Here is a 14,076-nt window from a genome sequence, read left to right as displayed (position 1 = left end):
GGCTGTAGCTAACGCGTGGTGTGGTAATATGGAGATATGGAAGTGACAGTCAAGTAGGTCCTTACTAACCGCTGTTGAAGAGCAGATACTGGTCCTGTATGTCCTCAAAGCTTGTGCTGCTGCTGCTGGAATGGCTGGTCCATGCCCTGAGCATCCTGTCCCGAGGAGCCCCTTGCCTTGAAAACTCCCCTCTGCGGAGCGCGTCCCTCCAGCTCTCCTGACAAATACGGGTCTTGTCTTATCTTCCAGCAAAACGAAGCCAAATTGGATGAGATTTTGAAAGAGCTGAAATCTATAAAAGACACGATCACCAACCAAGACGAGCGCATTTCCAAGCTGGAGCAGCAGATGGCAAAGATCGCGGACTGAGCGGGGCGAGCGGCGCTGGCCCGGCCGCCAGCCCAGGCACATTCCAGTTCCCCAGTTCGGCAAGCAGCAGCCTGCAGCATTCCAGTACGAGCTTTCCTGTTCTCCTAAATTCACGTCAACGAGAGCTGATGATTAAAAGCCAAGCTTTTTAGTGAAAGATTTTTTTTTTTCCTGATGTTTTAATGAATTTATGTGACTGTGTCAAACAAGTCAAAAAGAATAAGTGCTACTTTTACAGTCTTTTTTTTTTTTTCCAGATGTTATGAATTCTTGAAAACAAATCCATTCTGACTTTCAATGTTGTGCCCAAATATCTTTTTCTAGATTTAGGGACCAATGCCACATTGTTCTTAACCATTTTTTAAAGTTGCCAAAAAAAAAAAAAAAAGAAAAAAAAGAAGTTGCTTTTTATTTTTCTTATTTGCCACTTTGCAGTATTTGTGTTTTAAATTTAAAGGGACAGCACTGCGTGTGGGTGTGTGTGTGTGTGCGTGGTGGGTGTTTATACTGTTCAGAGAACAAAACTGAAGCTATTTTGTATAAATCTTCGATTTCGAACAATCAGATCGGTTTCCTTTGCGGTGTGGCCGAGGCTGCTGCTGAGACCCCTCAGAGATCGTACAAGCTGCCTTTCCTGCCTCCCTAACGTGTTCCCATCACCATTGTGTGGCAGTTTAAAGGAAAAAAAACGTAGTTCTGAACGAGGTGATTCACGCCACAAAATGCCTCTTCTCCTTTTTACACCCTGAAGAACTTTTAATCTAATATGTTGCCCTTACAAAATAGTGCCATGTTTTGGATTCCTCTAGCCATGTCCAAACGGGCATGTTTTACTTGCTGTTGGTTTGGTTTTTTTTTGATCTTGAGGCAGAAGTTAATTTCATGCAGGAAATATTTTTACGTATTTATCCACGGAGTACAGAGTTGAAGATGTGCCCTGGGAGACGCGAGGGACTCTGGCAGTCACCAGGTTCTCCGTGGTGCCCGTTCCAGCTGTACGCGCTGCTGTAAATACTTCCTTCTGCACTAGAGCTGCACCACCGCGCTCTTCGGCTCATTGACTTCAAAAAGCTTTTAAACTCTGCGAGCTTGCAATTCCCTGACCCCTAGAAATTTAGACTCTGCTTCCAAAGCGGCATTAGCAGTAGCTAGGTGACTTTATCATGACGGGTCTGTGGAAACAAAATGCCTCTGTTATTATTATTTTTTTTTTTATAATTTTGTTTTTCTCTCCATCATTCCTGCCTCACCACCCCACCACGTTGTAAAACTTTGCAGGAAATTATTTGTTCCCGGATCCGGCTGAGTGACCTCCATCCCCAGACCCGCTGCGCTCCCAGGCCTTCAGAGTGGAAGGAACTGGGGAGGGTGGTTTTGATCCCAGTTTGGAGAACTGGTTTCTCACAGGGTCCTCACACGGTTTCTCCAGGGACAGACACGGGTCCCTGCTCACGGGCTGCGTGTCCCCAGCACGCGGACAGGCTCCGTGCCCCCGCCCCGGTGAGCTGGGCCGGGTTGGTGCAGCCCAGCCCAGCCCCACGGTGCCGGGAAGTGAAAAAAAGTGTGAGGAGCCCCAGGACTTGTTCTGGGAGAGGGGGGGGTGGATCCCCGAGGCAGCTCGCTGCCCCCCCACTGTGCGTGCACGTTCGTGTGCTTGGGACCCGCCGCACCAGAGCAGCGTCCCCCGCCCAGCCCCTCCCCGGCGGCTGCCGCTCGGCGGGGGGACACGTCCCTTCGTCCAGGCTGAAGTGATTTATTTTTTTTTTTATTTTTAATTTTTTTTTTTCCATTAGGTTAGCTAGAAATCCTCCAATTCTCCATTTTTTCCCAGTGTTTGCATGTTCAGAATTTACAGATTAAGGATTCTCTGTTCTGGAGGGATGTCTGTGTGTGTGAAGGCAAAAGCACCGTCGGGACGGCCGGACGATGTAGCTGGAGAGAGCACGGGACGAAGAGACAGAGGATGTGTTCTAATCGCATGAAAGCTTCGTAAAAGTGGGTTTTCTTTGTTTTAAGTGGCGAGCACAGGGAGGGACGAGCATCCCCTGCCCCGTGTCCCTGACCACTGATGCTGGATTCACAATCCAGACGCTCGGGTTATTTGAATGTTTGGTGACGTTTTTGTATTGCAGTAAACGGCTGAGATGATGTGTTTTGGGTTTGGTTTTTTGTTTTGGGTTTGTTTTTGTTTGTTTTTTTTAAAAAAAACCCAAACGTAAATGCTCCCCCAAATGGTGATCTCTGTGTTGATTTGTATGTGTGACTTCAGGGTTGTGTGCTTGGGGACCTTTTGTTTTTTTCTAATTGGAGGGAAATAAGTTTTCTGAGACGCTGGATTGAAATGCCCAGAGGAGATCGGTGTGTGGTAGACGGTCCGAGGAGGGCGGAGGAAAGGCCGCCCTGGTTTTTAGTTTATAGCCTGTATTTTATTTAAATGAACTGATGCCTAGCCAGGCTCAACCGGAGTCAGTGCCTGAAGCTTTTTGTAGCCGTGATATCCCAGAAGAGAACCAGCGAAGTCCTGAAAGATGCGCTCTTATAGAGCGGCCATAGTATCTGTCCAAATATTTGCTTCCATTTTCAAAAGATAAAAAGTCATTGATTATAAACTTCCTCTGGTTTGCTTTTTCTTTGACTCTCTGCGTCCTGCACCCACCGCTGCCCCTTAGCACTTGTGTTTCAGATTTTACCAGTAACCAGGTTATTAAAGATGGCACTACCAGCGATAGAAACCCGAGCGGGTGGGGTTGGAGCTGAGCAGGGTCTGTCCTCGGACCCCTCCGCTCTCCTCTGCGCTGTCCCACGAGAGCTGGGGGCTGTCCCCGGGGTCTTGCTGGTCATTTCCCAGTGAGGGAACCCAGGAGCTTGGCTGGATGCGGGACACGATGGCATGGACTTGCTGGAGCGGGCGGGGGGGTCTTGGAGTAGCTGAGACAGGGGTGATGTGGGCCCTGGACAGCTCTGGGGGCTGCCCTGGAGCTGGGGAAGCTTGTTCTGCTCTTCCCCAGCTGAAACCTGCTTCGGGGGTGTGGGAAGACAAAGAAATGGCATTGCTCAGTCCTGGTCTGGGTTTGAGATCCTCCCCCCAGCGCGGCCTCCCTGGCGCCGCAGCGTTTCACCCTGTATTTCACAACGGCCTCCGGTACACCCCGATCCCGGCACAACCCCGAATTCTGGCCAGGGCGGGGGTGCTCTCGGCTGGGTGATGCTCCCTGGCACCCACACACACCCTGGACCTGTCCCAGGGGACGCTCATCCCTCCTCCACAGCCGCTCCCACAAACCTGAACCCCCTTTTCTCTGCCTGTTTTCCCCACGAGTGGTCTGGGGGCAACAGAAACCGTGACTCTCTACCAGCCCCCATGGCCAGGAGATTTCCAGAAGGAATGGGGGTGAGTCTGGCCCCGGGGGGTTTCACAGTTCTGCCGGGGGGGGGGGGGGGGGGGGCAGGCGGAGGTGGAGGGGGGGTTGTTTACAGCCCTGGGCAGCAGCCGCAGGGCGTTTGCTGCGGATGTGCTCTTGCAGCACCCTTCCTGCGGCTGCACCTCTGCCTGCTGCCGCGCCGGTGCTCGGTTAAGGGCGGGTATTTCCCAGCCGGTGCTGCACCATGTGCCCGTGTCACACGGCCGGGACAACGCCTGGCAGCCCCTGGAGCCCCCCCGAGGGCTCCCCAGCTGCTGGCTGCCATCCTGGGGATGTCGCTGTGAGAGAAAGACCCTGGCACATGGAGCCAGGCCTTCGCCCTCCTCCTCCTCTTCCTCCTCTTGCGTGCGAAGGCCATTTCCCAGTGTTGGGGTACCTCCATGATCTGCCCTCCCCATCCTGTTTGTGCCCACACCGTGCCCGGGAGGGGCTGGCAGCCCCGGCACCAGGTTTGCCGTCACTTCTGCTTTCGGGGTGGCGCGAGCCCCGGCACGCAGCTCGGCAGAGCCACTGGCGGGGCTGAGCCGGCCAGGGGGACTCCCACCACACGAGGGAGGGGCAGGAGGCCATTTTTTGGGGTGAACCCCACATCCCAGCCACCCTTGCCGGTGGGCACACGCAGCCCCCGGCCCCTCCGTGTCCTGGCTCCTGCTGTGACGTCCTTCCCCCACCAGGCTCTCCGAAACCACAGCCACCCTTCCGCGCCCGCCTTCCCTTCCCTTCCCCGCCCGGTGCAGGCGGAGGGTGGCCCACGACACCCCTCGGGTTTCGGCAGTTGCCCAGCACTGGGGCTGCCCTCGTGGGCCCTCGCTGGTGATGGCCACCGGCGCTGCAGCTCGGGGTCCCATGGTGTCCCCTGGCAGAGGTGAGCCCCGGTGTGGGGATGGGTGGGGGGAGGGTTGGCAGATCACGGCTGAGCCCCCGGGGATGGTGGGGGTGCAAAGGCGATGCACAGGGTCCCCCTTGGGACATGCAGGGGTGCTGTGCTGGTCCCTGGGGGTTTTTAGGAGGTGCTTTGAGGGTGTGGGAGCCTCCTGGGGATGCTCAGTGCCGGGGGAGCGTTTGGATGCTGTTGGATGCCGCAGGGACCTCACTGAATTCTGCCCACCGGGGCTGCCGGGGGGGTATCAGTGATCAACAGATGTAATTTGGGGGGGGGTTGGGGTGGGTTTGCCTCTCCTCCCTCTCTGGCACACGGTGGCCTCAGCCCAGGAGCCCCGCACCAGCCCGGCTGGCGGAGGGGGAGAACAAGCAGCATGAGGGGGTCGATCGAAGCGTGTGCGACATCCCTGAGGTTTCATTTCTGTGCGGGGAATCATCCTGCAACGGCTCATCCTGCAACAGCCATCTCTATCACGGCTCATTTCCCATTTCCAGACACTCAACTTCCTTTTCAAAACTTTCCTCTCAAGCGGAGCTGGTGGGGCCGAGCTCCCACCGGTGGGAGTAGCTTGGGGCCACCGGCCACGGCTGCAGGAGGCCGCTGGTCCCATCCTCCAGCCCCCCCAAACGCAGGGTCCCCCTCTCTGGACGGGGAGGAGGACGCTTTGCTCAAGCACGATCCCTCTGTGGAGTCATCTCCAGCCTAAATGATGGAGCTCAGCATCCCCTCGCAGAGAGCAGGGCCCCGAGTTCATCTGCCCCCTCTGTTCCCCCCACAGGTCCCCTGACGCCGGTCTGGGCCGTGCTGGTGGTGCTGGTGCTGAGCAGCCTGTGGGCGTGCGGGGCTGTGCCGCCACCGGAGCCGGGGCAGCACCGCGGCCTGCGGTGGGTCTGGGGGGCGGCCAGGCAGGCGCAGGCTGAGCCCTCGCCGCTCTCCCGCAGGAAAAGGGCCGAGGGTGGGCAGCAGCCCAGCGCCGCTGCCGCCACGCCGGGGCACGGTGGCAACAAGACCGATTCCCCCCAGCACGACCCGCTGCTGGGCTCTGCGCTGGCAGTAGAGCCCGGCACCGCTGCCAGCCTGCGCCAGGCCCTCGCGGCACCGAGCACAGCCGATCCCCTGGACGAGACTGATTCCCCCGAGCCCGACCTGCTGCTGAGCTCAGCACCACCAGAACCCAGCACTAACACCAGCCCACCCCGGGCACTCATGGTGCCAACTACAGCCGATCCCCTGGATGAGACCGATTCCCCTGAGCCTGACTCATTGCCGAGCTCTGCGCCAGAACCCAGCACCAGCCCACCCCAGGCACACACGGCACCGACCACAGCCGATCCCCTGGATGAGACCGATTCCCCCGAGCCAGACCTGCTGCTGAGCTCAGCACCACCAGAACCCAGCACTAACACCAGCCCACCCCGGGCACTCGCGGCACCGACCACAGCCGATCCCCTGGACGAGACCGACTCCCCCGAACCCGACCTGCTGCTCAGCTCTGAGTCGCCGGCAGTGCCCGGCACACAGGCAGCACCACAAAAGAGCATCACCACCCTCCCCAGCTGGCTCACGTCGCTGGGCGAGGAGGAGACGGTGGCCTATGACACGGACAGCAGCTCCTCTGCGGAGCCACGCTCGGTGACCCCCCCAGCCCTCAGCCCCACCACCACCAGTTACAAGAAAGTCAAGAAAGCTGGGGCTACCCCAGCGCCGACTCATCCGACCCGTCAGGGTACAAATCCTGGGGGGACTGTGGCGCCGGTCCCCTGGGACCCCAGCAGGGTGATGAGCAAGTGCCTGTTGGCCATCCTGCTGCTGGCACTGGTGGCCGCCACCTTCATGGTGTGCACAGGGGTGCTGGGGGCCCGGCTCTGGCGACGGGCACGGACGGCCCATCGCCGCCTCAGCCCCACCGAGATGGTCTGTATCTCCTCCCTGCTGCCCGACGGCGAGGTGGCCGCCAACGGCCCCAAGCCTGGCCCAGCCCGGCGGCAGAAGCTGCTGCTCGATGGTGGCTCTGAGGCTGACGGCGACAACCTGACTCTCAGCAGTTTCCTGCCGGAGCACGCCTGAGCCGCGGGGACGGGGTCCTGCAGCCGGTGCTGCCGCGGGCAGGGCCCCCCCATCCCCTTGGGTTTGTGTTTTGACTTGAACCGGCGCGATGGGGAGCTGCTTCCCCCTGGGGCGGGCTCAGCCCTCGAGGCCCACCCCATTAAAGCGTTACCCGGACATGGTGGTCTCTTCCTGGTGGGGATGGCACCCACCAGCCCCTTTCCCCGCTCTGCCGCCTGCCCACATCCCCCCCGCCAAAATTTCACTTCTCCATCCTCCTCCGCCAGCAGCAGCTCCAGTCCCACCCGGGGAGGGAGCAGAAATGAAACCTGTGGCCACCCCTCGCCAGCCCCACACCCGGGGGGACTGGGGACCACAGCCCCTGGGACCCCCTCCCCGCATGGGGCTCAGCTTCGTGCCACAGCGTGGGAGTGGAAAGTGGCGGTGCCGGGGCGGAAACGCTGGGGGGGGGGACGGGGGACAGGGACGGGGACGGGGACGGGTGCGCTCATGGCGTAACGTGTTCCTGCCCTGCGGTCGCCTGCAGCGCGGTGACACCTCCGGGACCGTCACTGCCCGTCGGGGTGGTCCTGTGGCTGCTGGAGCCCCCAGGGCTTGTCCCCGGAGAGCAAATGGTGGTCACGGGCTCTTGGGCTTGTAGGGCAGCGTTGTCCCTGCTGGGTTGTGGCTGGGGCTGGGAGGGATGGGGAGAGCAAAGCCATGAGCAGCCAGCGAGGGTCCCACAATCTTGCTTGTACCCAGGGGCTCAGGTTTGCTCCCAGGTCCCACCTCTGCAAGGGTGCAGGTGGCAGTCACCCCTCAAGCCACCAGCCTGACCCCTTCCCTCTGCCCAGCCTCGGGGGAGCCACCCAAGGGAGCAGAAATGGCCCAGGATTGTCCCTGCCCTGCCAGGCTCCATGTCCCCACCTTCTCACCTCTGCCCCAGCTGGGCTCAGCATCCCCATCCCCACATCCCCATCCCTGCCCTGGCCAGGCTCTGTGTCCCCATCTCTCCATTCCCCACCTCTGAATCCCTGCCTGATTCAGCATCCCCACATCCCCATATCCGCATCCCTACATCCCCACATCCGCACATCCCCACATCCCCATCCCCACATCCCCACGTCCCCATCCCCACCCCACTGGGTCGCTCACACCGTCCTCAAAGGCTGCAGCTCACCCTTGGGCAGTGAAGCATTTCAGCCCAGGCTTGCGGCATCGTTGTGCCACCCCATCCCCGAGCTGAGCCCTGGGTGTGCAGCTGACTCAAAAACTGCTTTCGGGGGTGGCTGTCCTGCGGGGGGGCTGGCAGCACAGCAGCTCACCTGCACCCCGGCCCCGACGCCTGTTTACATTCATGTTGTGCTTCGGATATTTTCCATCTGGGGCCGAGCAGCCTCGTTGGCCCCGCTCCCTCCTGCAAATGTAAATGTTTACGGGTGAGTCAGCGCGGGTGAGGGGATCCGCAGCTGGCGGCGGTGGCCGGTCCCTGGATGGGACACCCCGGCTGTGCGCTCCCCGGCACTGCCACCCTGCTCTGACCCCACCGTGTCCCTGCCAGCGCCTTGTCGTGCTGAGAAGCAGCCGCAGGAGTTCACGGCGCAACCATAACCGGCATGGAGGTTTATGGGCCTCTGGGCTGTTGGGGCCAGGCTGGGGAGCGGGACCACGCAGGGACCAGTGTCACCCCAAGCCCCACTTTCTCTCGGAGGCAAAGGGCTTCACCCCGCAGCGGCTCGTCCAGCCTCTGCCCCCCAGTCCAGGTGAGGATGAGGCTGGCAGGGCCCGAGCAGGCGGATGGGAGCAGGGTGGAGGGATTGATCCTGCTCCCGCCCAGCCTTGTGCCTGCCCTGCGCCTGCCGCTCGGGAGCGGGAGCTCAGCGAGGATAAACTTTCCTCCACCGCTGGAGCACAAACCAGCTGCCAGGAGCCGGGAATCGCCCTATTTGGCATCATCAGCAGGTCCTGTCGAGCTGCCATCTCCCAGCTCACGGCAGAGGAATCTGCGGGGAGCCGGTGTGGTGGCACAGCAGCAGCCTCGGCAAAGCCCTGAGACGGCAGCGTGCGGTGCACGGGGCTGCGCGTGGAGCTGGGCACCGTGCTGGCACGATGCTGCGTGTGGGGCTGGGCACCGTGCTGGCACGATGCTGCGTGTGGGGCTCTGCATGCTGCGGTGCAGCTCTACAGGATCAGTGTGTGTCCCCCCCTCCCCACCAGAGATTTTGCTGGCACAGCAAAGCTCAGTCCCGCTGAAGTAAATTACAAGCAGAGCAGGGCCGAAATGTCTCAAATTGCAGGTTACCTCGGGCTGGCTGGGCTGCCGAGCCGAGCCCTGCGGGTCCCCACGTTCCAGCTGCCCCAAATTACAAAGCGGGGCGCAGGCGGCACGGCCCTGCCCAGCGCCGAGGGGCTGAGCCCTCCCCAGCCGCAGGCAAAAACGGCAGCGTAATGGCCAGTGTGCGCTGGCACCGGGGGCTGCCCGTGCCCACACCCCTGCCACCCCCGGGGAGAGTCCAGCGCAGGGATGGGGACCCCAGAGAGGGGCAATGGGGACCACGATTGGGGACCCTGGCCAGGGTGGGGACCCTGGATGAGGAGGGATGGGTGTCCTGAGCAAGGAGGGACAGGGACCCTGGCCAGGGTGGGGTGGGGACCCCGGATGAGGAGGCTCAGCCCAATGCTGGGCACACGGCAGGGGGGGAAATCGCAGCCCCCTCCCCATCGGGGCTGCAGGAACGAGTCCGGATGCCGCCGGAGCTCCTCCAGGCCGCCTCGCCTCAGCAGTGCGGCCGCCCTCGCACCCCCCCGGCCTCCCCTCGCCTTTCCCCCTTCCCCTCTAAGATTTCAGCACTGATCGTTTAAGGCCGGGAAAAGCCGCCCCAGCAGCTGTGTGGAGCCGCCGGCTGCAGACAGACGGACGGACCCGTTATTTCTGGGAGCCACGATTCCATTTTGGCAATGCCAGGAGAAACCCAAACGGCGCCGGTTGTCCTCTGGCTTCCCAGTGCCAGCGGCGATGGGGGACAGGCACCCTCAGCCCCAGCCCCACGGTGGGTACAGTCCCCGGGTGCTGGTGATGGGGTTTTTTGGGGGGCTCTTGGCCGGGTCTCCAGGGAGGCAAAGAGGAGAATAGCAAGAGGATGAGGTCACCCGCCGCCGGCTGCGGCCTCTTGAGCAACTTCAGTCCAGGCGGAGGGGACTGTGGGGGGGTGGGGGGAGACCCAGGCGATGCCACTGGACCCCCAGCCTGGAGACCATGTCCTGGGGAGCTGCCACATCAGCCTGGGGAACCACAGGGGTGGTTTCCTGCACCCCTGCCTGCACCCCGAGGCAGAAGTGCCTGTGCAGGAGCATTTCCAGGCTGGGATGTTTAGGAAATGGTGTCCTGAAATCAAAGGGGGGGCGGTCCCCAAGCACTGTTTGCTCCCGTGCCACACTGCCAGCCCCCAATACTGCCGGGGCACCCAGCCCGAAATGCTCACTGTCCCCCTCGGCCCCTGGGCGCTGCGTGGCCTCGGTGGCCGTGACCCAACAGGGCACCAGAGGAGGATCCGGCCCTGGGAGCATGAGGGGCCCAGGAGCACAGTGAGAGGCAGCTGGGGGGGAGGCTGGGCTTGCTTCCAGGAGGCATTTTAGGGGTGCCAGCACCCCTGTCCCACCATGGCCTCAGCCACATGGCTGGGGATGGGGTTTTACCTCCACTCTCATGGATAAAACCACCTTGTGACCCCCCTTCTCTGCTTGCACCCCAAAAAGCGGCCCCTTCCAGTGGCATGATGGGGGGCACTGGGGCTCCCCACTTTGCTGGCAGGGCGAGAGGCTGGGAAGCCCCCCCCCCAGCTCCCAGCTGGATTTGGGCTGGGAGGGGGCTGGGGGCCGCCTGCCCCTCACCGGCCTCCCGCACTCCCTCCCCAAACCAGCCCTAATGAGAACAAGCTGGTCCTGGGCTGCAGCGCAGGAGGAGGAGAAGGAGGAGGAGGAGGAGGAGGAGAAGGAGAAGGGGAAGGAGGAGGCTCCATCCCAGCAGGCAGCAGAAAGGGGCGCGAGGAGGCGAGGTGTGTGGGACAGACCCCATCCTCCCGGCTCCCTCCCACCGACGCGGCGGCTGCAGGTAAGGTGAGGATCCTGCCCCCCAATTTTGGGGTGGCTCCCAGCAGGGCGCAGGCTGCCCCACAGCCGGGGGTGCTGCGGTGAGGGCTGGGCACGGTCCGGGATGGAGCCAGGCACAGGTCGGGGGATGCTGTGCCTGGACAACGTCGAAATTGTGACTTTCCCGAGCGTTTGGGGAGCAGAGGGAAGCGGAGCGGGGTTCGCCTGAGTCCCGCCAAGCCGGAGCCGGGGACGTGCTGTGGGTCTGGGGGTGGGCAAGGATGAGGCTGGGATGGGGCTGGGATGAAGACAGTGATGGCTGCGGTGACGGGCCCTGTTCTTGGCAGAGTTGGGCTCCAGTCACCCCCTCCACGGCCGCTTGCCGGCTCTGCTTGCTAACGGCAAATTAATGCCTTCGCCTTCCCCGGGACCCCCCTCCCCGCTGCGGCCGAGGGGCCCTGATCTGCAGTGAAGGGTGAGGATGAAGAGGCTCATCCCAGCCCCCCAAAACCCCTGGTTCTGGCAGTGCTGCCGTTACCACAGTGAGCCCAGAGCCCATGGCAGAGGCGACGCCTGCGGCGAGCCGGGAGGGTCGGGGGTCCGGGGTCACCTCCCGCCTCCGCCGCCGTTTGTTTGCTCTGGTTTAATGCAAACCAGATTTTTGCAGCCTGAAAGCCAAGTCCTGCTGCTGGAGTCCCTCCCGGTTTGCAGCGCTGCTGGGTTGGGTTTGTTTGGGGAGAAAACGGGATTTTGGGGGGGGGGGGGGGGGGGGGGGTGTCCCCGCTGACCGATCTGGGGAGCTGCTTCATGAGACCTTCCCATGGGGGTGTGCGAAGGGGGAAGAGCTCTGGGAACGGCTCGATGGCGTTACGTGGCGTGGCGCAACCGAAACGCGCTGCCGTCCCGCGGGGACACGCCGCGACGGGCTGGGGACAGTCACACCCCGGTCCTGAACCCCGCAGGGGTGCAGAGTCCGGCCAGCGGGCTCCTCGCTTTAGGCCACAGGTAGGGACAGGAGATGTTTGTCCCACATCCAACGTCCGGCAGATCCGGGCCCAGGCAGCACCGGGGAGCGCAGCACAGCGAGGGGACGCCCGGGCAGCCCGGACCCCCCCGTTCACTGCACCCCCAGCTCCGGGGTTACCCCTTTGCAAAGGCTCTGGGGGGGATCCCGTGCCCCGTCCCGTCCCCACTCGGCCGCCGCAGCGGCACCGGGGTGAAATCCTGCCGCCAACCTATTTTTAGCCGCGCTCAAGCTGGGAATGGTTTGTAACGGTCCGGGACGAGCGGTTGGGAAATGCCGCTCCCGCCGGGGGCCGGCCCCTCTGCAGCGTCGTCTGTGTCAAAGTTTCCACTGGAAACCTCAATTTTTCAGGAATTTTCTAATCAGCCAACTGACCGCTGCCTGAAGCCGGTTGTTGGCAGCAGCCCCGGTCCCCTCGCCGCGCACGCAGCGTCCCCCAGGCTTGAGCAATTCGATTCAGCTGGTTTCCATCTATTTTTGCAGCGTCTCGTTGCAAAATAAACGCAGACCCTTTTGCTCGGCGTCGGGGCGAGGAAACCGGAGCTGAGTTTTTGTTTTTCTGAAGGAAATTGTAACGGTTTGATGCTTGGGCTTGTCCCTCCGTGCCTGGCATAGGGCTCGGGGTGGGGGTATCGCTCCGGGGGGGGGTGTTTTAATGTTTTGCCCTCCCCTCTGCATCCCGCAGGCCGCCGGGCACGAGCGCCGGGGGAAGGTGATGGCGACGCGGCTGGCGATGGGCGCGTGGCTGCTGCTGCTGCTGCTGGCGGCGGCCCCAGCGCGCTCGGCAGCACCCCGGCACGCTGCGGCGTTGCCCGACGGCGGGGGCAGCGGCGACAGTGAGGAGGTGTCGGCTGTGCCACCCGTCCGGCGCGTGACACCGGGGATCGGCCCAACGACGGTGGGGGAGGCAGCGGGAACCACGGTCACCAACAGCTCGGCGCCGGGCGGGGTGTTGGATGGGCTGGTGGACTTCTTCAAGGAGTACATGCTGCTGGTGGTGGTGGTGGGCTCGCTGGCCTTCGTCCTCCTCTTCATCATCTGCGCCGCCGTCATCGTCCGGCAGAAGCACAAAGCGTCCGCCTACTACCCCTCCTCCTTCCCCAAGAAGAAATACGTGGACCAGCGGGACAAGGCCGGGGGGGTCCGGGCTTTTAGTGAGGTGCCTGAAAAAGCCCCCGACCCCGACGCCGAGGAGCCCCTCGACTGCAGCCGGCAGCTGCAGGCCGACATCCTCGCCGCAGCCCAGAACCTCAAATCCACCCCAGCCAAGGCGCCGCTGGCCAACGGGGCCCGGGGGGAGCCAAACCCCCCCACTGAGGAGGAAGAGAAAGAAGAAGGAAGCAAAAAATTGGGGGATGAGCAACGCACCAAGCCCCCTCCCCAAAATCGAGGCGATGAGGAAGCAGCAGCTGCAACAGGAGCAGGGGGTGAGGGGGCCCCCGATGCGCCCCAGGATGGCCCCTCGGCCCCCCCCAGTATTTAGAGCAGGGACCCAGTCCCGGGCGAGCCCCAGGAGCCGCCGGCTCGGGGTGGAGGCGGGGGGACACCCCACAGGCACACGATGGACACGGTGGTTTGTTGCTCCACACGTACGTGGCGGCTCAAGGAAGCCCCGATGAAGCCCCCCTGCTCTCTGCCTGCCCCCCCCAGTGGGACACAGGGGCAAAGCCCTGGGGATTTTTGGCACACGGTGTTTTGGCACCCTCAGCCCCTCGCTCCTGCTGCCCAAGGGGCTTTTCCTACCCCCGGGACACAGGGTGGGTGCATCCCCCCCACCTCCCAGCTCCAGCTCTGCCCCCCCACCCAGTGCTGTGCCAGGCAGCCCTTGCCCCCCCCTCCCCAAACCACCAGCTTTCTCCCAAATGTTTTTTTACTAATTAGCAGCATCCTGGTCCGAGCTGGGAGCTGCATCCCTCCGGGCTGAGGCGTGGGACCATGGCCTGGGGCTGGGGGGGGGGGTGTCTGCGCAGCTGCTCCCCCCACTCTGGGGAGCAGGGCAGGGGCTCACTGTGGCCTCGGGCACCGCAGGCTGGCTTTGCTGGTCACTGTGACCACCGAGGCAAGGAGGACTTGGCCATCCTTGCCCAGCTATGGGGAGAAAGGGAAGAGGATTCAGTGACAAGGACCCATTTTCCTGCCCCGAAGCCCCGACCCGAGGGCAGCCCAGAGCCCAGCTGGACTTTTCCTTTATTTTCTTAACCCCTTCAGCTAATAATAAAAACATTTCCTGCGCAGATCTCCTC

The 14,076-nt window shown here is 62.2% G+C and overlaps 3 protein-coding genes across 7 annotated transcripts in view; all 3 read left to right on the top strand.

Annotated features, from left to right (window-relative positions):
• The window catches only part of CORO1C (coronin 1C), a 48,360-nt gene extending 45,378 nt beyond the window's left edge, over positions 1 to 2,982 (top strand). For all 3 annotated transcript variants that reach the window (XM_074887548.1, XM_074887547.1, XM_074887549.1), the window contains one exon: positions 250 to 2,982. In XM_074887548.1, the coding sequence (XP_074743649.1) occupies positions 250 to 369 (120 nt within the window). In that variant the 3' untranslated portion in view covers positions 370 to 2,982. The remainder of the gene's footprint in view (positions 1 to 249) is intronic.
• A 363-nt stretch (positions 2,983 to 3,345) lies between these two features.
• TMEM119 (transmembrane protein 119) lies at positions 3,346 to 14,067 on the top strand. Of its 2 annotated transcripts, none has more exons than XM_074887353.1 (2): positions 3,346 to 3,760; positions 12,519 to 14,067. In XM_074887353.1, exons 1-2 carry the CDS (start codon positions 3,575 to 3,577, stop codon positions 13,314 to 13,316), a joined length of 984 nt encoding a protein of 327 aa, XP_074743454.1. In that variant the 5' UTR covers positions 3,346 to 3,574; the 3' UTR covers positions 13,317 to 14,067. The 2 variants fall into 2 exon arrangements, with proteins under 2 accessions (XP_074743454.1, XP_074743453.1); XM_074887352.1 differs by lacking the exon at positions 3,346 to 3,760 and adding an exon at positions 9,964 to 10,831.
• SELPLG (selectin P ligand) lies at positions 3,976 to 6,897 on the top strand. 2 transcript variants are annotated; one of them, XM_074887350.1, is made up of 2 exons: positions 3,976 to 4,656; positions 5,616 to 6,897. In XM_074887350.1, the coding sequence occupies exons 1-2, from the start codon at positions 4,172 to 4,174 to the stop codon at positions 6,739 to 6,741; spliced, it is 1,611 nt and encodes a 536-aa protein (XP_074743451.1). In that variant the 5' UTR covers positions 3,976 to 4,171; the 3' UTR covers positions 6,742 to 6,897. The 2 variants fall into 2 exon arrangements, with proteins under 2 accessions (XP_074743451.1, XP_074743452.1); XM_074887351.1 differs by having other exon boundaries at positions 4,477 to 4,656; positions 5,453 to 6,897.
• Positions 14,068 to 14,076: the final 9 nt, after the last annotated feature.

This window comes from Strix uralensis, chromosome 17 (genome assembly GCF_047716275.1).
Source record: "Strix uralensis isolate ZFMK-TIS-50842 chromosome 17, bStrUra1, whole genome shotgun sequence".
NCBI lineage: Eukaryota > Metazoa > Chordata > Aves > Strigiformes > Strigidae > Strix > Strix uralensis.
This window is presented reverse-complemented; position numbering and strand designations above follow the sequence as displayed.